This window comes from Lonchura striata, chromosome 19 (assembly GCF_046129695.1).
Source record: "Lonchura striata isolate bLonStr1 chromosome 19, bLonStr1.mat, whole genome shotgun sequence".
Taxonomy (NCBI): Eukaryota; Metazoa; Chordata; class Aves; order Passeriformes; family Estrildidae; genus Lonchura; species Lonchura striata.
In genome coordinates this window covers 2,168,531-2,190,525 of record NC_134621.1, presented here as the reverse complement: position 1 = coordinate 2,190,525, position 21,995 = coordinate 2,168,531, and the positions used below count along the sequence as shown (strand labels likewise).

General features: G+C 44.9%; 4 protein-coding genes across 4 annotated transcripts; 2 read left to right on the top strand and 2 right to left on the bottom strand.

The window, feature by feature from the left end:
- Window positions 1-326: 326 nt before the first annotated feature.
- Window positions 327-3,064, top strand: CCDC61 (coiled-coil domain containing 61). The gene is made up of 13 exons (XM_021538695.3): window positions 327-833; window positions 914-996; window positions 1,092-1,249; window positions 1,323-1,451; window positions 1,546-1,621; window positions 1,704-1,786; window positions 1,875-1,987; window positions 2,082-2,160; window positions 2,265-2,329; window positions 2,420-2,498; window positions 2,568-2,631; window positions 2,723-2,789; window positions 2,878-3,064. Exons 1-13 carry the CDS (start codon window positions 686-688, stop codon window positions 2,973-2,975), a joined length of 1,242 nt encoding a protein of 413 aa, XP_021394370.2. The 5' UTR covers window positions 327-685; the 3' UTR covers window positions 2,976-3,064.
- A 260-nt stretch (window positions 3,065-3,324) lies between these two features.
- Window positions 3,325-4,792, bottom strand: BLOC1S3 (biogenesis of lysosomal organelles complex 1 subunit 3). The gene is made up of 2 exons (XM_021538696.3): window positions 4,752-4,792; window positions 3,325-4,194 (listed from the first exon to the last, which is right to left on the bottom strand). Exon 2 carries the CDS (start codon window positions 4,189-4,191, stop codon window positions 3,709-3,711), a length of 483 nt encoding a protein of 160 aa, XP_021394371.1. The 5' UTR covers window positions 4,192-4,194; window positions 4,752-4,792; the 3' UTR covers window positions 3,325-3,708.
- A 1,445-nt stretch (window positions 4,793-6,237) lies between these two features.
- DHRS7C (dehydrogenase/reductase 7C) lies at window positions 6,238-12,998 on the top strand. Its single transcript, XM_021538698.2, has 7 exons — window positions 6,238-6,352; window positions 6,819-6,974; window positions 9,094-9,206; window positions 10,160-10,370; window positions 10,637-10,729; window positions 11,757-11,912; window positions 12,403-12,998. The coding sequence occupies exons 2-7, from the start codon at window positions 6,821-6,823 to the stop codon at window positions 12,609-12,611; spliced, it is 936 nt and encodes a 311-aa protein (XP_021394373.1). The 5' UTR covers window positions 6,238-6,352; window positions 6,819-6,820; the 3' UTR covers window positions 12,612-12,998.
- Window positions 12,999-16,326: 3,328 nt separating this feature from the next.
- On the bottom strand, window positions 16,327-21,713 carry LOC110474896 (germ cell-specific gene 1-like protein). The gene is made up of 5 exons (XM_021538690.3): window positions 21,368-21,713; window positions 19,633-19,680; window positions 17,657-17,809; window positions 17,326-17,437; window positions 16,327-16,582 (listed from the first exon to the last, which is right to left on the bottom strand). Exons 1-5 carry the CDS (start codon window positions 21,711-21,713, stop codon window positions 16,327-16,329), a joined length of 915 nt encoding a protein of 304 aa, XP_021394365.1.
- Window positions 21,714-21,995: the final 282 nt, after the last annotated feature.

The following is a 21,995-nucleotide window of genomic DNA, read 5'->3' as shown; positions in this document are numbered from 1 at the left end:
TCTCCACCCCTCCGCGCTGCGCCCGCCCCCAGCAGAGCCCAAGTCAACAAAAGCTCCAGGGTCCGCTCGTGGCGTTGTGGGCTCCCCGTTCGCTCCTGCTCTGCACTCACCAGCCCAGAGCCCACCCGAGCTCCGCTGTTCCGAGCCCTCCAGCGGGGGTCCTCTTTCCCGAGGGCATCCTGTGTATCTCTGGGGGTGCCCTCTGTGTCCCTGGGGTGCCCCTCCCTGCCCAGGGTGCCCTCCGTGTCTCTGGGGTGCCCTCAGTGTCTCTGGGGGTACTCTCTGTGTCCCTGGGGTGGCCTCTGTGTCTCTGGGGTGCCCTCTGTATCTCTGGGGGTGCCCTCTGTATTTCTGGGGGTGCCCTCCGTATCTCTGAGGGTGCCCTCTGTGTCCCTGGGGTGGCCTCTGTGTCCCTGGGGTGCCCTCCGTGTCTCTGGGGGTGCCCTCTGTGTCCCTGGGGTGCCCTCTGTGTCCCTGGGGTGCCCTCTGTGTCTCTGGGGGTGCCCTCTGTGTCCCTTGGGCGCCCCTGCCTGCCCAGGTGCCCTCTGTGTCCCTGGGGTGCCCTCTGTGTCTCTGGGGGTGCCCTCTGTGTCCCTGGGGTGCCCCTGCCTGCCCAGGTGCCCTCTGTGTCCCTGGGGTGCCCCTGCCTGCCCTGGTGCGCTCTGCCCGCAGAGCCCCTGGTGCCATGGGCGAGCCGCGGTACCTGCAGGCCGAGTGCGCTTTCCGGCCCGGGGCGCACACGGTGCGGGTGACCCTGAGCCGCAGCACGCTGCGGGTGGAGGTGGAGGCTCACGGCACCAGCGACCTGTGGAGGGGAGAGTTCGATGCCGCCTGTGAGTGCCGGAGGGATCCTGGGGGCTGAGGGGATCTCCCACGGCTGCCACTGACCGAAACATCTCCCTGCTCCTCGCAGTTATCGAGGACCTGACCCGCAAAACGGGGAATTTCAAGCAGTTTGGCATTTTCTGCAGCATGCTGGAGTCGGCACTGACACAGGTGTGGCTGTGCTGCTCTCCCACACGGTGTTTTGGGGGTACCTGGGCTGGGGTGTGTGTTGGACTGAACCCTCCAGCTTCTCAAACTTTCTGCAGAGCAGCGACTCTGTCAGCCTGGAGCTCCTCACCTTCACCGACCTGGAGACCCTGCACAGTCGGAAAGTGGGAGCAATCAGCCGGCCTCCCCCTTCCACCTCTTCCCCCCTCAACACCAAGCGCTACCTCATCCTGGTCTACTCTGTGGAGTTCGATAGGTGACAAGGGACACCAGGCAGGAGTCACGGGGGAGTGACTCCAGCCTCACCCCCTGCTCGTGTTCTCCTCCAGGATCCATTACCCGCTGCCACTGCCCTACGCGGGGCGGCCGGACCTTGTGGCACTGGTGCGGGAGCTGCAGGAGCAGCTGGGCCAGCTCCGGGCCTGGCGCCTGGAGGAGACCCAGCACTTGCGGGATGCGTGAGTGGGGCTGGTGACACCAGGATGGGGTTGGGGGTTCCTGTCTCTCAGGGTGAGGAAGAACCCCCAGACCACCCCCTGCCATTCCTCCCAGGCTGTGGAAGGCGCTGGAGGAGAAGAGGGCAGCAGAGCGCCGGCACCAGTGCGAGTACCGGCAGCTGGCTGCAGAGGTGGGCTGGGAGGGGTGGGAGTTGCTCTGGGAAAGGACGGGGGCTGCCAGATGCACAGTAAGCCTTTCTTCCCCCCTCGAAGCTGGCCCAGGCAAAGGCGTCAGAGCAGAAGCTGCAGCTGCGGGTGAAGAACCTGACAGCTGAACTGGCCTCCTGCAGGAGAGGGTGAGGCTGGGGTGAACCCTACAGGAGGACCCTCACCACCGTGGGGTGTCCCCCTGTCCCCCCATGATGGTACTGGTCCTCTTGGCAGCCGCCAGAAATCTGCCAGCCCGGCCCCACGTGCCCGGGAGCGACGCTCGGCATCCCTGGAGAGCCACAGGAGCAGCCGGGGCCACCCCTCGCCAAAGTCCCTGTCACCTGCAGGTGTGGGACACTTGGGAGCACACACCCAGGAGTGGAGACAGGACATGGCTCGCTCCCTCCTCACCCTGATCCCCTCCTCTGCCTCCCCTGCCAGGCTCCCGCCCACCACGCTTCGACCCCACTGCCTTTGTCAGGGCCCGGCAGCACCGGCAGAAGGAAGCTGAGCTCAGAAAGTAAGCGGTGCTGAGAGCTCGTCACCATCCCTCCCTGGTACTCGGAGGTCTCCTCCTCCCTCGAGCCCCATCTTCCCCCTGACCACCATCTCCCTTGGGTGCAGCCAGCGGCGTGGAGTGGCTTCTGGCAGCAGCAGCCCAGCGAGGAGCCACCAGCGCAGCTCGTCTGGTGAGTGGGGGCAGGAGGAGGGCTGGGGGTGCACCCACTGCGTGCTGGGGCTCCTTCCTCAGCTTCCCCCACCCCCATTTCTCCCTGCAGTTGACAGCTCCTGGAGCTGGCGCCTGGGAGGGAGCCCTGGCAGCAAAGGCCATGAGCGCCCGGAGCCCGCGCCCTGCAGGTAATGCTGGGGTAGGGCAGGATGCTTGGGAATCCCTTCCAGCACCCTTTAATCACCCCCCTTGGGCAGGGACAGGAGAGTGACCCGTACACGGAGACCCCTGAGCACCTCGCTCTGCAATGGCCCCTCTGTGGTGAGTGGCTGCCCCTCTGGGGCTCCCCCGCCCCTCTTCATCCCAAAGCAAGGGGACCAGAAGGTCACTGGTGACCCCAACCTCCCCCCAGGTGCCTCGCCCAGCTGCCGGCCACAAGCTGCCGGTGCGCAGGACTGCTGGCAAGCACCCTGGTAAAGGTGAGGCCCTACCTGAGCCCCTAGATAGTTGAGGGATACCCCAATCCAGACCTTTGTTAACCCTTTTTTCCTGCACTGACCTCCCCAGAGAACCGCTCCAAGGAGCCCTCAGCTGAACTGGCTGAGATCGATGCCCGGCTGCAGGCTCTGCAGGAGTACATGGACAGCCTGAACACCTGCATGTGACCCCCCTCCAGGGACACACACCCTCTCCCTGTGTCCTCTGGAGTTTTGGTACAAATGTCCCCACAAATAAACCCTTCTTTGGCCCCAGAGCCAAGTGTCCTTCTTGGGATGGGGCGAGGTCAGTGTCCCCAGGGGGGGACACAGTGTTGGGGCTGGGGGCACCAGGGACATCGCAAGATGGTGACAGTACCAGTGCTTGGGGACATGGGGAATACAACCCAGGCCACCAATTTAATCCCCTGGGCTACCAGTAAACTCAAATGTGACACCAGCACCCATGTCACCCTACTCTGTCCAGCTCCTGCAACACTTCTGCCCTCACAGTGCTGGCCAAGCTCCCCACTATAGCTCTGACACCACCACAGCTTTATTCAGTTCCATGTCACATAAAACAGCGGCATTTGGGGACAATGGTGACAAGCCAGCACCAGGCTGCAGTTCAGGGATGGTGGCAGCTGGCCAGGGGAGCACGCAGGTCCTGGGGCACCAGGCTGGCGGTCTCTGTGCCAAAACCACTGTTTGGTGTCACTGTGGCTACACTGGTGACGATGCCACCGTGGTGAGGAGGTCTTCAGGGTCAGTGCGGGGTGCTGCAAACACGACTCGATGTCACCACAACTCAAGCCTCAGCAGGATGCTGCACTGACGACCCTGCCGCGGCAGATACAAGTGGCGATGCCGAGGACAGCAGTGCTGGTGCCAGCCGCAGCGGGGCTGCCGAACGCGGTGCCGGTCAGAGCTGCCCGCGGATGTCGGGCAGGAGCTGACACGCCGTGACGATGTCGATGGTGTCCGCCACGGCGCACAGGTCGCGGCGGGCCAGGCGCAGGCAGTGCGCGGCCGCAGCCGCGGTCACCTGCGCCCGGCCCAGCGCTCCCTCCAGCCCGCCCAGGCTGCGGGCGGCGCCGCCGTAGCTCTGCCGGAGGGCGCTGCCCACCGCCGCCCGCAGCCGCGCCGAGCCCTCCCGCAGCCGCTGCTGCAGCAGCGAGGGGCCGCCCGCCCACACGGCCGCCGGCTCCTCCGCCAGCACCGGCGGCGTCTTCGGCCTCTGCTGCTCCTCCTCCTCCTCCTCCTCCTCTTCCGTCTCGGAGGCTTCGCCCGGCACCTTCAGCCCGGCTGCGGGGGCCTCCCCGCCCGTCTCCACCAGCAGCTCTGGCTCCGAGTCGCTCTCGGAGGCTTCGCCCGGCACCACCCGGGGAGGGCGGGGGGCGGCCATGGCCTGGGGGGGCACGGGCGGCGTCAGGGCCGGCACCGGGAGCGGCACCGGGGGGACCCGGCCTCGACCCTGCGGAGCCGCTCCCCATCCCCCGCGCTCTGACCCGCTGAGCGATCCCGGGGGCTCCAGAGCCCCGCGGTGACCCCGAATCCCTCGGTGACCCCGAATCCCCCGGTAACCCCACATCCCCCGGTGACCCCACATCCCCCGGTGACCCCGAATACCCCGGTAACCCCGAATACCCCGGTGACCCCACATCCCCCGGTGACCCCACATCCCCCGGTGACCCCACATCTCCCCGGTGACCCCGAATCCCCCGGTGACCCCACATCCCCGCGGTGACCCCACATCCCCCGGTGACCCCGAATCCCTCGGTGACCCCACATCCCCCCGGTGACCCCGAATCCCTCGATGACCCCGAATCCCCCGGTGACCCCGAATCCCCCGGTGACCCCACATCCCCCGGTGACCCCGAATCCCTCGGTGACCCCACATGCCCCCGGTGACCCCGAATCCCCCGGTGACCCCACATCCCCCGGGTCCCCCCGGGTCTCTCCCACCTCCGGCCCGCAGCGCCGCGGGTCACATGACGCGCTGCCCACGTGACGCACCCGGAAGTGGCGGCTCCCGCAGGCCCAGGCGCGCAAACAACGCGCGATAAAGAGAGAAACCAGATTTCATATAATATAAATGCGTAATATCACACCATGGGGCTTCATAACCTAAAGCTGGAATTGCACAATTAACTCCAATATGCTAATGGAGCAGAACTTACCAAAGTGAGAGCCCTCGTGACCATTTTGGTTCATCTTGGGTGCAGCCCTGGCTGGGCTCTGGTACTGCCCAAGGTGGATCCATGAGGAGATTGTTTAATAAATCCCTGCTTTATTCTTTAGCTCTGTCCAGCCTCTGCTCTAGGCCAGCCTTCTCAAGGCATCACCCTCTAGACCAATTTTTAAATGTTCCTCTGGTGTTCCCAGCAGTGCTCTGAAGGTGGCAGTGCATAACTGGTACTTCTAGTATTTTCTCAGTGCATTTCTCTGGTATTTCTGACTCAGATTCCTGTGATTCTGAAGATTTGGGTGTTTTGGTTAATGCACTCAACGTATATCTGCATTTTACCAGATAACTCAGTTTTTCTTTACAATTTTTCATTATATTAATGGACATGATATCATTTTATCTTTACAGTCTTACACACTGTGGGCTATCTAGTTCTTTCAACTGAGTTTTTCCTAGTATTTCTTACATTTCTTATAACTTTATTCTGGTTCATTTGGAAACAAATCACTTGGAACCCAAATAAATCCTCTATCTCTAGTGTGTGCTTTGTGGTATTTTGTAATTGGACAGAAAAATTCAAATTGCGGGGGACAGGTGGTTGGTTATTGGGTTAAAAGTAAAAATTACTTAGGTGTCATTTCTTAATTGGATATTTTAGCCTTAAAAGACCTTGTAGAAAAAGATGGTTAGCCATTTTTTGGCTTGGCAGTAGAATGCTGTAGAAATCGGGACTTGCAAGACTGTAGATAGTCTTACAGATAAGAAATAATATAATAATAGATAAGAAATAATAAACATCTGAGTCTGAACACCAAATACCATCCTGAGCGCTTCAACCGCGACCTTGGCAGAGGCAGAAAAGAAGTTAAAAATCGACAGAAAAAGAGGTGGTTCTTTGTACAAGTCAATTAATACTGTTCTAAGAGCTATTCTGTGAAAAATAAGTTAAAAATCAAGAGGAGGAGATGTGGTTCTTGATACAGTTGAATTAATACTGTTTCAAGAGCTTTTCTGTGAAAAAGAAATTAAAGCGTTGACAGAAGGAGAGGTGGTACAAGTGAATTGATACTGTACGAAGAACTTTCCTGTGGAGAAAAAAAAGTTAAAAATTGCCAGAAGGAGGGTTGGTTCTTGGTACAGGTGGATTGATCCCGTTCTCAGAGCTTTTCTGTGGCTGCCCAGGCTGTTGGTGGGTAGGTCAGGCATGCAGATCACTCTGCCAGGCTATATTTACCCTGCCACCAGGCCATACATAGCCACTCTCACTCAGCCTCAACAAATCAGTGCTCTGTGAAAGTGCTAAAGGATCTTAATTAAACCTGGAATTGCAAAAATACAATAGAATGGTCTGTCTGTATCTGGAGACTTCATAGCCATGGTAAGTGATTGTATTTTCTCTGTCTTTTAGAACAGAAAAGGCTTCTGTTGTTTAATCTGAAATTTGGATTAAAAGCTTTTTCTCTGTTTTCTAATAATAGCAGTGTAATTAAAAGTTCAGTGTTTATATTTTGCCTCAAGGCATAATAGGATATACATATATTTATACATGCATACATATATTTTTTATTATTGTCTTGCCTACATACAGTAATTTTGCATAAAAGGAACCCAGATTTGCCTAGCCCATAGAAAGATGAGGAAAACAGACAAAGAAACAACATTGCCCTGTTTATTAAAAAAAACAATATTGCACCATTGATTGGACAATTACCTTCCTACTGTTTCAAATGCTTTGACATGCTGATCAGTATATTTTCTATATCAGAAAACACCAGGAATAACTGAAAAATAATGAATGTGTGTTGTGATTGCTGTACTCTCATGTGGTCTTTTGTTCCCCACAGCCATGGGTGTGTTTTCTGTACTTGCTCTGCCATTGCTTCTCTTGGGGATCAGTGGAATTATTTATATTTACCAGTCAGTCAGGTGGCTGCTGTCCAAGTCAGCGGTGCAGAACAAGGTGGTGGTGATCACAGATGCCATCTCTGGACTAGGCAAGGGTGAGTTGTCTCCTTTTTCTCAGAAGCAGCCAGATGTAGGAATGTGCTCCCTGTTGATGGAGTAAACAAGTTACTTTTTGTCTCCTTAAAAAGGAAAAAAACCCAGAAGTTTCTCTCCTCAATTTGGTTAAAAGACATCTCATAGGACCTTGGGGACTTCACCTCAAACTTAAGGATAGCCAATTGGACAGAAGCCAAAAGGTTCCACCTGAGAAAAGAAGAGAACAAAAGAATTAAATTACTTTTGTGAAGTTTTTTAGCAGGAGCAAGAACCTCTTGCCCTCGTTAGGTTTTTCTCTGTAAAGAGCTTTTTTATTTTGCCTTTTATTAAAACTTTTCTGTTTACAACCCTGTCACAGGAGCCATCCTGCTACTTTTATGCCATCTGAGGTAGCTGAGCTATCAAGGGTAATAATAATAATGCTTATAAATAAGATCATCACATAAGCTCTCAGAAATAATGTTTATTTCTGAGAACTTATGAGACTGGCTCCAAGAGATGAGTATTAGCCAGAGAGCGACCCTCTGGGTGGTAAACTTGCACACATTGCCTTGGATACTTTCAGAACTGGCTGGATGAAGCAGGAGTTAATAAATATATTTATAAACAAATCCTATGGTTTTGAAGTGTATCTTTTTAGCCTCAGCCATGGGAACTGTTGGTACAGGAGTAGGAGCTGCAGAGCTTTGTGTTTATTTGATTCAATGGAAGGAGAGGTTTTGGAAGAACACAGAGTGTTATTTTTAGCATGTTGCTACTGTAAGATCTCATTTCACAGGCTGTCAGTGCAGGGTGGCTGCATGAACAGGTGTCACCTTACTTTTTACATGTTCCTTTATATATATATATAATATAATTATATTTATACTATATTATATATTATATTACATTATATATGTTGTATATTGAATTATGCTACATTTATTATATTATATTACATTATTAATATAATATAATATAATATAACATTATATTACATTATATATAATATTATATTATATTACATTATATATAATATAATATTATATATATTACATTGCATTACATTCCATTACAGTGTATATATTGAATATTATAATATTATAATATTGCATTACATTACATTATTATATATAAATATACCTATGACCAGTATCCCATAGGTTGACCAGGATGTTATTTGCAGGCTTGAATGAGTCCAAATAATGCAAAATTAACTTTCCACTCTGGCATATGTGCTGGCCATCCATTCCAAGCTTTAAAATTCCAGCTGTGTGGCCAGCTGCTGTGGGTGTGGGCTCTAAGGAAACCACCAAATTCTTTTCCTACATGCCAGAATTTCTGGACTAAAGGGGATATTCATCAAAGTTAAAAAAGAGAAACAAATCTGTGATGATTGAAGATGTTTTCAGTGGTTTGTGATTGTTATTGAAACCTAGTTCCTGTTTCTTCTGAGTGCTGGAACTCAAAAAAGTTCAGGGAAGTTCTAGAGAACATCATTGGTTTCTCTTTTCACCTTGATTGCTGTCCACATTGGAGTTTTTTTCTCATTTTTTTTCACAAGATTGCCTCAACTGTTGTTTATAGGGAAAATGTTGCTATAATTGTTCTGGCAAATACTCTTTTGGGCATTAAATTAAGAATCCTTCTATGTTAGAAAAAAAAATAATAAAATTACTGTTGTAAATAATGAAAAAGATTACTTAAATAAAATCTTCCAGCTGCACAGGTTTGCAAAACTACAAGGGTGGATCCATAAATATTTCCATACAGATATTAAGAGTCTAACATAGTCATTTAAGAAATCTAAAATGGGTAGACTAGTATAACTGGATTTCCTGTGGGTGCTGAAATCTGGAGGAAATATTTCCTAGAGAACAGCAAGCCACAGCACTGGGGTTGTTCTGTTGCCCATTCAACACAGGCATTATCCCATTGCATTAAATTTAATTTTAATTTATTTCTCATCTATGTACTATCACAAATCAATGCTTTCTTTTTTCTCATATTATTTAAAATTAAAGAATTTTAAAGCAGGGATTTAACACCCTTTGCAAAATCAGCATCCCATTTCAAGCAAAATAATCAAAATCAATTTTCCACTATTGTAATTATTTTTTTAATGTCTTTCTCTCCTAGAATGTTCTCGTGTGTTTCATGCAGGAGGAGCAAGGCTTGTGTTGTGTGGCAGGACGTGGGAAAAGTTGGAAGCCTTGTATGATGCTTTAATTAGTGTGACAGACCCCAGCACGGTAGGTGTTCATAGCCTGGGATAAGCCCTGCTCAGGGACAGAATGGAATTTTAATTCCAGTAAAACAATGGAATTTTAATTCCAGCAAAACAATGTCCAAGAAACACGATTTGCTCTCAGTGATGGCTTTGGTCACCCAGGTACCAACAGCAAACACATCCAGAGAGACATGATGCCAAAATCCTGCTCTAATCCTGTGGAGCATATCCTGGGTTCTGCACAAGCCACCAGCTGGAAATCCTCAGCAGAGGAACTTGCCTGATAAATTGGATAAAATAGATTCAAATGTTTCCTTTAATGGCAGGAAGTGCTGTCAGTTTTTCATATCATTTGTTTGCTCAAGGAGTGGGAGATAGGTCTAAAGATCAAATTCATTTTGAGCTTCTTCATAATTTGGGGGAAAGTCTCAGGTATTTCACTCCACCCAGAGCCACCCCTGCCATGGCAGGGACACCTCCCACTGTCCCAGCTCCTCCCAGCCCTGTCCAGCCTGGCTTGGGCACTGCCAGGGATCCAGGAGCAGCCCCAGATTCTCTGGGTACCCTGTGCCAGGGCATCCCCACCCTCCCAAGGAGGAATTCCCCCTAATATCTAATTTAGCCATTCGCTGTGTCAGTGGGAAGGCATTCCCTGTGTCCTGTCCTTCCATCCCTTTGTCCAAAGTCCCTCTCCAGCTTTCCTGGAGCCCCTTCAGGCCCTGGAAGCAGCATTAAAATCTCCCAGAGCCTTCTCCAGGCTGAACAACCCCGGCTCTCATTGCTGAACTATCTTCTTTTTACAGTGAGATGATCTTAAAATCCTAAATTTATGTGAGAATGACAAAAACACTTCCAAGTATCAAGGTAAATTCATTTACAAGACAAGGAAATAGAAATAGAAATACAATTACAGATACAGTTTGTATATAATAAATATTCATTCAGACTGACTGAAATGAGGTTTTTGTTCACCAGACATATGCACCAAAGCTGATTCTTCTGGATATCACAGACATAAGCTGCATTCGAGATGTTGCCAAGGAAATCCTGAACTGCTATGGCTGTGTGGATATACTGATCAACAATGCAAGCATGAAGGTGAAAGGAGCAGTGCAGAGCATTTCACTGGAACTTGATAAAAAGATCATGGATGCCAACTATTTTGGACCTATCACATTAACCAAAGGTATTTTTTTTTTTTTTTTTTTTTTTTTTCTGTTACCACTTAAAGCACATTGGCAATTAAATGGGTTAACACTGGAACCAACTCTGCATGTGGAATTCAGGTGAGGTCTAGAAGACAATTACCAGTTATTGGATTTTGTGATACTTTTTCTTGCAGTATTGAGACAACCTTTAGTGAATTTGTGCTATTTACACTTCAGCTGTTGCTCCTTTTCACTAAATACACCTTTACTTATGTGTCTCTTTCTTGTCTTTCTCTTTTTGCAGCCATTCTCCCCAACATGATCTCAAGGAGAACTGGCCAAATTGTTCTAATTAATAGCATCCAAGGGAAAATAGGAATTCCATTTCGTGCAGCTTGTAAGTCACACATTGCAAAAGCATTCATTCTAATGCAAAAGTTGTGAGGAGACCATGACACTCATCATAGGTTATTAAAAGTGCTAATTTGCATCCAAATTTGGCATTGCTACAGCATTTGGCTGAAATTTTTTCCAATTGGAAATAGTTAAAATGCTACCTTAGAAATGTGACTGCTGCCTAGGGGACTTGGGAGTTTTTACAATGCCCCAGCCAATATTTATTAGCATAAAGAAATAGAAATAGAAATAGAAATAGAAATAGAAATAGAAATAGCATGATATGAAGCTGCCAGAAGAAGGAATGTCAAAATGAGTGCATGGAGAAGCATCTCTCTATTCCCAGAGCCCACCTAGAAATGCACAGGTTGATTTTCCCTGTAAACTGAGGCAAATAAAAGTGATTGAGCACTTTGCAACTCTGCTGCACTGAGCATACAGTTCTGTTTGTTGGTCAAGATTCACACACTGTCATCTTATTCCTACTGTTCTCAATAAAAAGGCTCTAAAAGCAGATAAAGAAGTGTTCACTTTAGCATTGAAAGCTGCTGCAGGGCAAAGTGCTAATTAGTTTACAAAGCATGAGGAGCACTGCATTCCAGCAGTGCATGTGTCCCACTGCATTTTATGGATGTGTTACAAACTGCAGAAACAGGTGTGAGGACTCATCTCAGGGACAATTCCACCACCAAAGACATTTTTGAGCTGTCAGGATAACAGAATTGTTATTTCCTAACCCAGGATGTGCAGTTTCTGACTGGGAAATGCAGAATGTGCTCTTTGACATGGCCAAGAGACTGCATGCACAGATGTCCTATACAGATAATTTCTTATTATTCTTATTATTTCTTATTATTCTTATTGCTTGTTTTAAAGATGTCATACGATAATTTCACTGTCTGAAATAATTCTTTTGCATTTTGGTTAATCATTCTGTGCTCATTTTCCCAAACACTGGTGTTTTATTATACACCTGCTTCCATGAAATCATATCTCTAAACATTCATATGTGTGTTTTTTACTTTTAGATGCTGCTTCCAAGCATGCTGCTGTAGGCTTTTTTGATTGTCTTAGAGCTGAAATGGAAGAATTTGATATTTCTGTCAGCACTGTGAGTCCAACCTTCATCTGTTCATACCATCGCCAGCCAGCACCTGGCAACTGGGAGGCATCTATTTGGAAATGTAAGTCTGGGTGGATGAAGGTGAGGCACATAAAGCAGGAGGGAGGCTTTTCCAGGGTTAAAAAAAAAAAAAAGAAAAATAATGGAAATGACAGAAAGGATGAACGGGCATGAGGAGCAAAAGAAAAGAGATATTGGAGAGGTAATATTAGCCAGGTGAAAAGAGAAGGAATGTGAAATGAGACAATGTTAACATAAATAAAAAAGAAAATAAATGTATCAGCGCTTCAGGAATGGAGGGGGAGGAGAGCACAAAAGGTCCAAAAGGACAATTCCACTGCACTCAGATTTCTCCTACCCTTAGGGACTGTAAGAATTTTACCTCAATTATGAAAAGATCTTGGCCACATATTGATGAGGAGAATGGAGTGGGGAAGGCATTGAAAGTACATAGAAATGAAACTGCTTTGACTGATTCACTAGCTGTGTGCCTTTGTGCCTGCCTGCCTGCCTTCCTGCCTGTCTGTAGCTCTCACTCCTCTCTCATTTAGTCTTTTTCAGGAAGGTGTCCTATGGTGTGCACCCCGTGGAGGTGGCAGAGGAGGTCCTTGCCACGGTGAGCAGGAAGAAGCAGGAGGTGCTTATGGCCAATCCCATCCCCAGAGCAGCAGTTTACATCAGAACATTCTTCCCCGAGCTGTTTTTTGCCATTGTTGCCTCAGGGATTAGGGAAAAGCTGAAGACAGAAGAGGAAAATTAATTTTGTTCAGTTATTTTCCTTGCTTTTGACTTGGGAAAAAAAAAAGGTTTCTGTTTTGAATGTCAGTGACTTGTGCTGCTTTCTATGAGTAGAATAACACCACTATTATTGACACACACAATCATCTATAAAGCTTCTACTCTTCTGCTTTTAGGGATTATCCAATGTGCCACTGGAACCAAACTGCTCTTGCTGCTACAAATCCCATTGCTCACATAACTTCCAGCACCAGCTCACTTCTATACTGCGAAAAATGCCAATCACTTGGTTTTTAAAATTTTAAAAGTTTAATAATAATAAAATGGTTATAAAAATAGTAATACAATTAGAGTAATAAAGTTTAGAGTTAGGACAATTACAAGACAATAAAAAGCAAAGAATTACGGACATCCGGATGCTCTTGGACACTAAATTGTGAAAAGCATGACTTGTGAACAAAGGAATCACCTTTAAAACAATACACTTGTTGCATATTCATATATCCTTCATGGTTATGCATACATTCTATTTAAAACAAGAAACTCTGTTGTATGTCAACTGTTTCCTTTAATCCCCTGGCGTCTTCGAGTCTGAGCAAGGCCTGAAGAAATTAGTTTATTCTGATGAGAAAACCATAAATTCCTCTCCTTTGGAAGATTTAGGTGTTCCTCGAAGCAAGTATCTCATTCCTAAAAATAACAAAAAAAACCCTTCCCCCCCAACATACATAGTCTTTATTTTAACTACTGAAATCTTCATTTTAACTACAAAAGCACAACTAATCAATATCATGTAATACATATAGTAACTATCTGCATAGAGCCATATAATATGCATTGTTCACATATACCTCATTCATAACACAATCACCAAACATGAAAGGAGTTCTGGGGGCAAAGGAACATCTGTCATCTTGCAGGGACTTGAACCTTACACCAGTATCCCATCAAGAACGTTTCTAAAAACAGATTTTTTTTTAAATCTAGAAAGCAGAAGACAGTGATATCTTAATTAATGATTTTCAAATTCCTAAAATGTTCTGCAGAGAAGGCAGGACTGAACTGCTCTCTATGCCTGCTGGAGTAAGACAGTGTGCTAAAATTGCTGCCAAGGAGATTTACAGGCACAGCATTTTCTGCTAAGAATAGTTAAGCACAAAGGAGAGATTGCCACAGAAATTTTCAAATGCCTGTCTTCAGAAGCTTTAAAGAAGAGATTAATGAAACATCTGTAAAAAAGCAATGTAGCTTTAGTTTATCCTGCCTAAAAGAAAAGAAGGATTAGATGACCTTTTAAATGGGTCACACTTTTCTCTAATTCAGTGGCTTTTTCTCATCTTGAAGATGAGGTTTCTCCACTGGTATTTTAGACATAATATTTTTTTTTTTCCCTCTGGGGAAATCTATTATTTAATATGAAGTTTTCTATTTCATTTCTTGTTCTCTGTTTCTCTCTCTCACCTGTGGATAATATATTGCACATAAAAATATTATGATAAGAAAAATAAATATTAAGACAAGTTCAGGATAACAGGAATTGCATCCCAGAGGTGCCAATTTCTCTCATTAGCTTCCAGTGGTAACCAGGACTGCTGTAGATCTGTGCCTGAAATTTACTGAGATGCCATATTCATCAAAATTGATTGGATCTAATGAATCAGAATAAAAATGCTGCTGGTTTTCCTCTGCTTTCAAATAATGTGGTTCCAGGATGTACTGGGTGTCAAAAGTTAAAATAAGAGGCAGAATATAAAATTGTGGCTTTCAAATAGGGCTAAGAAATCTTGCATTTCATCAGGTGAATTTATTTACCAGATATCCAGCAGAAAACATGCAGCTTCTTGAATAGTTTGCATGAGAAAGACACACAGTTTGAAATTTAAGAATGGATCTGGGTGGATTCTTACTGCACAATAACGTAAAAAGCCCTTGCCCACCCACAGCACTTTATATGCATGCAAACCTGTGTAAGAAACAATCCTGAGGAAACAGCATATGGCAGAGACTGTCAGGCTGTGTTAGTAACATGCAGGCTAAGAAAAAAAACAAGGCACTTGCATAAATTGGATTTTTCAAAGGACTTGGAGGCATCAACCAAGTATGTTCCTGGACGAGGTGGAAATTCTTCCATGACATCCAGGAACAGCATGAGATGGGTAAAAATCTATTGTAAAGAAGAGTTAGGGTTGACAAAAAGCAGAAAGTCAGATGGAATCAGAAATAATTCCTCTGTTGGTGAAGATGTCAGAAACATATCCATCCCAAAGAAATGAGTGAATCGAGGGGAAGGAATCAAGATCTTGTGTTTTGGTCAAGGGATTGAGACTGCTCCTAACAGAGTGGGCACCAAACTCTAGGAACTGCTTTGTTCCCCTGCTGGACTGCAGGTGGCAGTTTCAGAGCACTGGAAAGGATAAAAACAGACTTTTCTAAAGATTACAGAGCAAACCTTACTGCTATCTGCAGCCACCTGGTAGGATGGTGTAGGGAATATGGAGCCAGATTCTTATCAAATATGCACAGAAGAAAGAAAAAGGTAGTGGGCACCAACTGGAACAAATGACATTCTGGTTTGATTCAAGAAATTGTTTTTACACTTGCAGCAGGGAAGCTTTGGGACCTGTTGCCAATGAGGTCAGGAAATCTCATTTCTTGAATATATTCAATACATGCACAAAAACTCTCCTCTCTTACCACCAATGATTTTCTTAATGATGCTTCTCTGTTATCAGCTCCACCTTATCCCTGGCCATAACCTGACCTGTTACAGTTCCTGCTGGCATAACAAGCTCAAACTCTATTTATTGCCTGAATAAAGATATATGGGGACTTTTCCAAAGCCCAGAGCTGCTCAGGAGACTGTGTAAGACCTGTGCCACCCATTGTTTCCCAAGGGGCTCAATAACAGGAGTAATCACCCAAGTGAAGGAAATCTGGTGTCCAACCAAGCAGGCCCACGGCTCAGTTCCATGAGGAAGCTCCATGTTCCTGATCTGTGATGATTGCAATCATTCCCACCTCCCCATCTTTAATCTGATTATAGATTCTTCATGTATAAATGTATACATCAAATTCTGATTCTTTCTGACTCTGTTCCCAGAATGATTCCTGGTTCCATAGATGAGTTGTGTGCTGTCCACAACCAGGTATTTTTCAGATTTCAGTTTGCCTCCTTATCAATCTTCCCAATTTTATTTTGCCTTCTTATTTTAAGTAAGTGTTTCCACTGAAACCTGTTCCCTCTACCAGCCTTCATTTCACAGCAAATCCACTGTGTGTGTGTGATGAAACTCTTGAACCATAAGTTGAGGTCCACAGATTTTCTTGGAGAGACTGAACCTTCCACCACAAAAAATTATCCAAGCTGTGCACCACATGCTTTATTTGCTGCCCTGCTTCTCATGGGTTTTGGTTTCAGGATGGAATTTTTTACTTTTTAATAAAGAATCAGGGTGGAGTGATGCTCTAAAATTCTAAGAAACTCATATATTCTCTATCACCATTAGAAACTGCTTAAAAACTAGACCTGGGGGGAAGCTGTGTCACTGTTGTTATCTGAACCGAGCCACCTGAATCTTCTTTTCCAATACCAAGACTTCCTTGAAACATCCAGGAAATACAATTTCTTTATTAAGAAAAATAAACAATGCTACACATTGATACATTTTATTCATTAGCACTGCTTTGTTTGGATCTAGGATTATGATTTACAGAATGCTTGGAGATCAGGTTCAGCTTTACAGGACTGAAATCGTGGCCAGGTGACGCAGACTTCTCAAGGCGTGTGTGGGGTCGTCTGTGGTGTTTTGGAAAGAGTTCACATACACATTGCAAACCTTCTCTGGAGCTGTGTGCTCAGGAAACCTGTACTGAATCCTAAAGCTCCTTTCCAGCTTTTTCCTTTTGTGCTTGAATTCCAAGATAGTTTTTGTGTATTTGTTGATAGTGGTGACAGCTGCAGCCATGCAGCAAGCGAAGGAGGTCCACGCAAGGCTGAAAACAAAAAAAAGAAAAATTAGCAGAAATTAGCAGGGCATTTTCATATTCAAGTCCTTCTATTTTAATTTTGAAAACACCTCTTATGTTTGATTGTGTTGCAAGGGAAAGATGAACAGGCTAGGTGAAGGAGAAATACTCTTGATCAATGACCATTTACAGGTCTTGTTGCAATATCTACATTTAGCAAACCTGTTTAATGAAACCCGACCTCCAATTTCTCTATTTAAGCTCTATTTAAGCTTTACTTCTCTATTAACCTTAGAGCTTAATATCAGAAAGTAGTTTATTAAAAAAAAAAAAAGAGGAATGCATAAAAAGTTAAAAGGTGCAGTTATTATGACTATAAATCTCACAGGGGACACTGAGAAAAATGTGAGGTACCCAAATGTGTTAAAAAGAGCTATTACATATCTCAGGAAAGCAGGTTCAGAGCATTGAAATGCATTCCTGAGGAAATGCATGGTGTGGTAAACAGAGAAAAAAGGACATCAACTCTGAAATGTTAAAACAGAATTTAAAAAAAATATTTAAAAATACAGTTTGTTAAAAATGTGTGAAATTAAAAGCAGCATGTAAAAATATGGCCACATGAGCATGAATTGGAAGGTTCAGGTGGGGTCAGGTTCTCCCAGGGAACAGTGATGACACCTGGTTACTGAGCTGCATCCTCAGAAGTGAAATTAGTTAAAGGCATTGCTTATAAATTAGACATAATTCAAATATAAACCAGTCAGTACCCATAGGACCAGCCATAATCCCAAGTGTGAGGTCTCCAGTCCTCAGGACCAAGATTTACAGTCATTTGAAATACAGTCGTGTACATCATGTGAGCAACCATGCCCAGAAGACCTAAAAAATACAATGTTATAGTAATATCAGTTATTTAGTCTTTGGCAACCAACCTGACAACGAAACAAAAAATGAGCAAATTAAAACAATTAAGTTAAAGATAGCAAAAGCCACAAATATAACATTTGAAATAGACGACATTAAGAAATGCTTAAGTGAAAATAATATTTTCCCATGTAATTTTGCTTCACTTTGTGAAATGGGGATGCTTAACTGTACCTGCTAACACGGTGACCACTGCAGAGAAGGCGTTGATCTTCAGCCCATCAATGACAGAGCTGTAGTAGCATATTTCTACTGACATGAGAATGTTCCCAGTCAGGAGCAAAACCACGTAGAGAAGCTCTGCTACAATAGACAGCCATAAAACCCCTGGAAACCAAATCAACAGCACTGATATTATCAGCAATCATTCCAGAATTGCACCATTTCCTTCTTCATTTGTATTGTTCATGCAAAGTTAAGCAGAAACACAAGGGCTGTGAGGATGCTGTGATAGTGAGAATATCTGTGGAGGACTCCAGTGTCAATGGACACCCCAAATTATAATTATTGGAAAAGCAGTTGCATGTTTCTCCTACACACTCAGAAGGTGGGACAGTGTGGTTTTATACTCTGTAGCTACCCTAAAATCACCATGAACCAAAGTTGATATAAAAAGAACCAAAGTTAATATAAAAGCTTTGGCAATATAAAAAGAACTGTTGCTGTCACGGTTCTGAGTGCAGAGAGGAGCAGCTAACAAACAGCCTGGAGGCCATGCACACACCTACACTGCCTGTGGGTCCAGTCATTCAATAAAATCTTCCCCACAGACTTAACTTTGAACCAAACAGCATCTTGATTGTTTTTGGACAGAGAAGCCTTCATGAGCCCAGACAGCCTCCAGGTTTCGCTGAGATTCATTTCCCTAGTAATCTGCTAATTCCCCTCTTTTTGGAGATCTGGTAATTACATCTTATGCAAGAAATTAATCCTCCCATTAAAGTCTCTCAGCCTGCTGTCTGACCTTTAGCGTGCTGATGTCCCACAGCCAGGAGCAGGAGGCCTCCTTGTGTCCAAATTTGCTGTAGCAAGATCTGGCAAATGGTCTTCCCCAAACTTTTTAAAAACCAAATGTGTCCTGAGACACATTGTAGATTCAAGCAGTGATTTCACGTGAAGATGTGCACAAACAATCATAATTTAAAAATTGAAACACTGCTGGGACACATCCTTGATTACCAGACACAACCAAGGGCAGGAGGCAGCATTTGTGTGGTGTGTAACTCAAATTCTGGCTTGGACAATTGATTCATGGGCCATTTAGACATGAAATTCTTGGGCCAAGTTATGTGTGGGTGTTCTTGGACATGGTTTTTTTCTCCAGAAAATCTATCTCTGTAAAAAATTATGATTTTCATCAGGAACTCCAGATGCTGCATTGCCCAACAGTTCTGGCTGCTCCAGCTGTAAGAGTTTGCATCTGAACATTTTTGGCCAGTGAGGCTTTGTAAGAAATGCACTGAACAGGGATCAGCCCTGTGTGTGAGAGCCAGGGGGGAGAAATTCGGGGAGGCTGAGCCTGCTGCACCCTGAGTTTGGCTCACACACCATGTGCAGAACACAAACCTGTTCTGGGCAGGGTTTCCACACAGCAATGTTTTATAAGAATATTGGAAATATTCCATAATTAGAATTCTAATTATTTATTAAGAATTCATTTTTCTTTATTAAGAATTATTGAATATTCTTTGAAAGAAGAGAATGGAAACGTCTCCTCACAGCTCTGAGTAAGGCACAGGGATGCAGATTCCACCAAGGCTGGTTTGGTGCACAGCAGAGCTCCCTCAATCCCCTCAGCACACAAACCTCCTGGTGGATGTTCACACACTGCCACAGAATTCCTGGCTGCAAATATGGAAGTATGAGGAGACAGAGGGCAAAAATACACAAATTTGGACTTCCAGCACCCATATTCAAATTTCAAAAGCCATTCATATTCTAGTGGTGTGTCTTCAGAAAGGCATGCATTGATATTATAAGTCATATAACCTTAATTTTGGAGTTGGAAAACTAAATAAAGAAGAAAAAATACTCTTTATGATTAAAGCGAGCATTTTTGAAATGGATTAATTTTATTTAATGCAGAATACTTATATTGGAAAGTGTGATCAGGAAAGTTTTGACTACAGACAAAAAATATACATGTCTACCTCGATCAGAAGCTGGAGTCAGACTGATAAAGCTTCTACATGTCTCACCTAAAAAAACAAAAAAATAAATCAAATTCAGGATTATTTTGGATTTTGTAATTATCTAAAGAAATAGATTAATAGAAAGAAGAAAATGCAGAATCTATCATACAGGCAGAAAGTGAGAAGATGGGGAGAGGCTGTTTTTAGTGTACACAGAGACCCTGGCACATCAACCTTCTCCTGGGGTTTGAGCAGAGTCCTCACAAGGTGGAACCTGCCTGGAAGACTTGGAGAAAGGCTGTGAATTCATTTCCATGGGGAGGTGGCTGTGAGAGCCAGGAGAGGAGAATTCCTCTGCAGAAGTGGCAGCCTGGGAGAAATCTCCTGTTAGGGCAGAGCTGCTCTCCTCACGGCTGCTGCTCACACAAATTCCCCCTAAGCTTCATTCCAATTTCTTCCTGTAAGCTTTGATTTTCAAACCCACATGAACTCCTGCCCCCCACACAGATGCTGTGAACAAAGCTCTCGGAATTAAATCTCTGATCTCAACATGCTGGGTGGTTTTTTTCCAGCTCCTAACTGCACCAAATCAGAAAACATGAGTTTCCAAAAATGAGGTTCCAAAGCAGATGCTCAAATTACACAAGCCTGGTGCCCAGAGCATGGGTAAAAAGTGGCTTTTGGACACGTAATTTGCTCTGATCTTTGACATTTTCCCCTTGAAACTGCACAACTTACAAGAACTTCTGGTAGAACTGGACTTCAGGACAGCTGACAGTGAAAATATTTGTATTTTATGGCATAGGTGACAGCTGCTTTGATTTCTCTGAAGTTCTGTTCTACCTGTTGCTTTCAAACTGATTAGGACAATCAAAGGAAAAACTTAATGTTGATCTGGTTTTACAAGAAATGCTCGAATTCTTGAATCAGCAATTCCCTTATACAAAAATACAAAATTTACTAGAAAGTTTCTGTAATGGCAAGCTAATAATTTCATATAAATATGAAAACTATTTCAATGATTTCCTTCTAATAATATTTACATATGCAGAGTGAGCCCAAATTAAATGCCACCTCTTATGGCTAGTAAGTCTCCATGTCATGTTTTAGCAGGATTAAATATTCCTCTTCTGCTTTGATTTATGCAAGATGAGATCACATTAAGAAAGTAGAAATATTTGTGCCCAAGAGGAAATCCAGGAAGTAATTTAGATCCCAAATATATATTAGTGCAAATGATTAAAAAAATAAAAATAAAATCAGTTTTTGTTTTTTATGTTGCCATAGGGGATCGGAAGGAATTATTTAAAGCAAGTATGCTTATTTTTGTCCGAAGGAATAAAACCACTGGAAAAATTAAATGCTTTCTTGTTAATGTCATTTGACTTGCTGTTACGGTGTGTGGAATAAAAACCAAATAATCTTTATGTGAAACAGAACCTGCCAGCTAAATCAAAGCCACAACCTGTCACCCTAATGTCCTTAGAATTTATTAGGAATTTATTAGGAATAAATTTTGGGAATTTTAGGAAAAATTGTAATAAATCAGGAATTTATTAGAATTTATTAGGAATTTTTTTAGGAATTGACTGGGCAGTATCCTCTAAGGTCCCCTTTGCCAGAGGAGAGCAACTTTTTAACGACGTAAACACCATAAAACATCGGAATTAATGAAGCAGAAGGGAAGGACGCACTAAATAAGTAGGAAGAGCCACGATGACTTAATGAAATAAATTTCCACGGCGTTGCTCACCTTCTTCATTGATGATTTCCTCACAGGAGTACCAGATGCCAGCGTGGAACTTCTTCTCCACAAACTTGTCATCGCCAGTCTCCCAGATGTACTGCACAGCCTGGCTGCCGTTGCCGTCGGCGCTGTTGAAGCGGATGCACAGGTCCCCTCTGCTGTCCCCTCTGCTGTCCCCTCTGCTGTCCCCTCTGCTGTCCCCTTTGCAGAAAGGTTTGGCCACTTTCCTGGTGCCTTCGCACCAGTGGCTGCTGCTGAAAGCTGTGATGGAGAAGACTAAAGAGAGGAAACTCAGGGAAAATGCTGCTGAGGCTCTGTGCCTCCTGTCTGCCTCCGGGATGGAGGTTGGCATCTTCCAGGGCAGCAGTTATTCCAGAAATTCCCTTTTGCAAATTTGTGCCCGATGGAACACCTGCCTGCCTTCACCACCCCGTCCTTCATCCCTCCCACAAAATTGTGCTGGCTTAGGAGTTTAAGGCAGAGAGCAGAGATCTGGGCATGACCAGAAATCATGTGGCAGGGGAGATTAAGAATAAAGGACAGTGTTGCTTGGCAGCAGTGTATTGTGAAAGAAATATAAGGAATTGTGACAATAAATGGTAATTTGCCCCATGAATCACACACAGAACACAGA

Excerpts from the sequence above, each read along its gene's own strand:
- CCDC61 (XM_021538695.3), top strand. The coding sequence starts at position 686 with ATGGGCGAGCCGCGGTACCTGCAGGCCGAGTGCGCTTTCCGGCCCGGG. Across the intron at positions 834-913 it reads GGGAGAGTTCGATGCCGCCT|TTATCGAGGACCTGACCCGC; the intron begins GTGAGTGCCGGA and ends TGCTCCTCGCAG. Across the intron at positions 2,330-2,419 it reads CCACCAGCGCAGCTCGTCTG|TTGACAGCTCCTGGAGCTGG; the intron begins GTGAGTGGGGGC and ends TTCTCCCTGCAG.
- DHRS7C (XM_021538698.2), top strand. The coding sequence starts at position 6,821 with ATGGGTGTGTTTTCTGTACTTGCTCTGCCATTGCTTCTCTTGGGGATC. Across the intron at positions 6,975-9,093 it reads CATCTCTGGACTAGGCAAGG|AATGTTCTCGTGTGTTTCAT; the intron begins GTGAGTTGTCTC and ends TTTCTCTCCTAG. Across the intron at positions 9,207-10,159 it reads GTGTGACAGACCCCAGCACG|ACATATGCACCAAAGCTGAT; the intron begins GTAGGTGTTCAT and ends TTTGTTCACCAG.
- BLOC1S3 (XM_021538696.3), bottom strand. The coding sequence starts at position 4,191 with ATGGCCGCCCCCCGCCCTCCCCGGGTGGTGCCGGGCGAAGCCTCCGAG.
- LOC110474896 (XM_021538690.3), bottom strand. The coding sequence starts at position 21,713 with ATGCCAACCTCCATCCCGGAGGCAGACAGGAGGCACAGAGCCTCAGCA. Across the intron at positions 17,810-19,632 it reads GACTCCAGCTTCTGATCGAG|GGGTTTTATGGCTGTCTATT; the intron begins GTAGACATGTAT and ends TTTGGTTTCCAG. Across the intron at positions 17,438-17,656 it reads AGTGGTCACCGTGTTAGCAG|GTCTTCTGGGCATGGTTGCT; the intron begins GTACAGTTAAGC and ends TGTATTTTTTAG.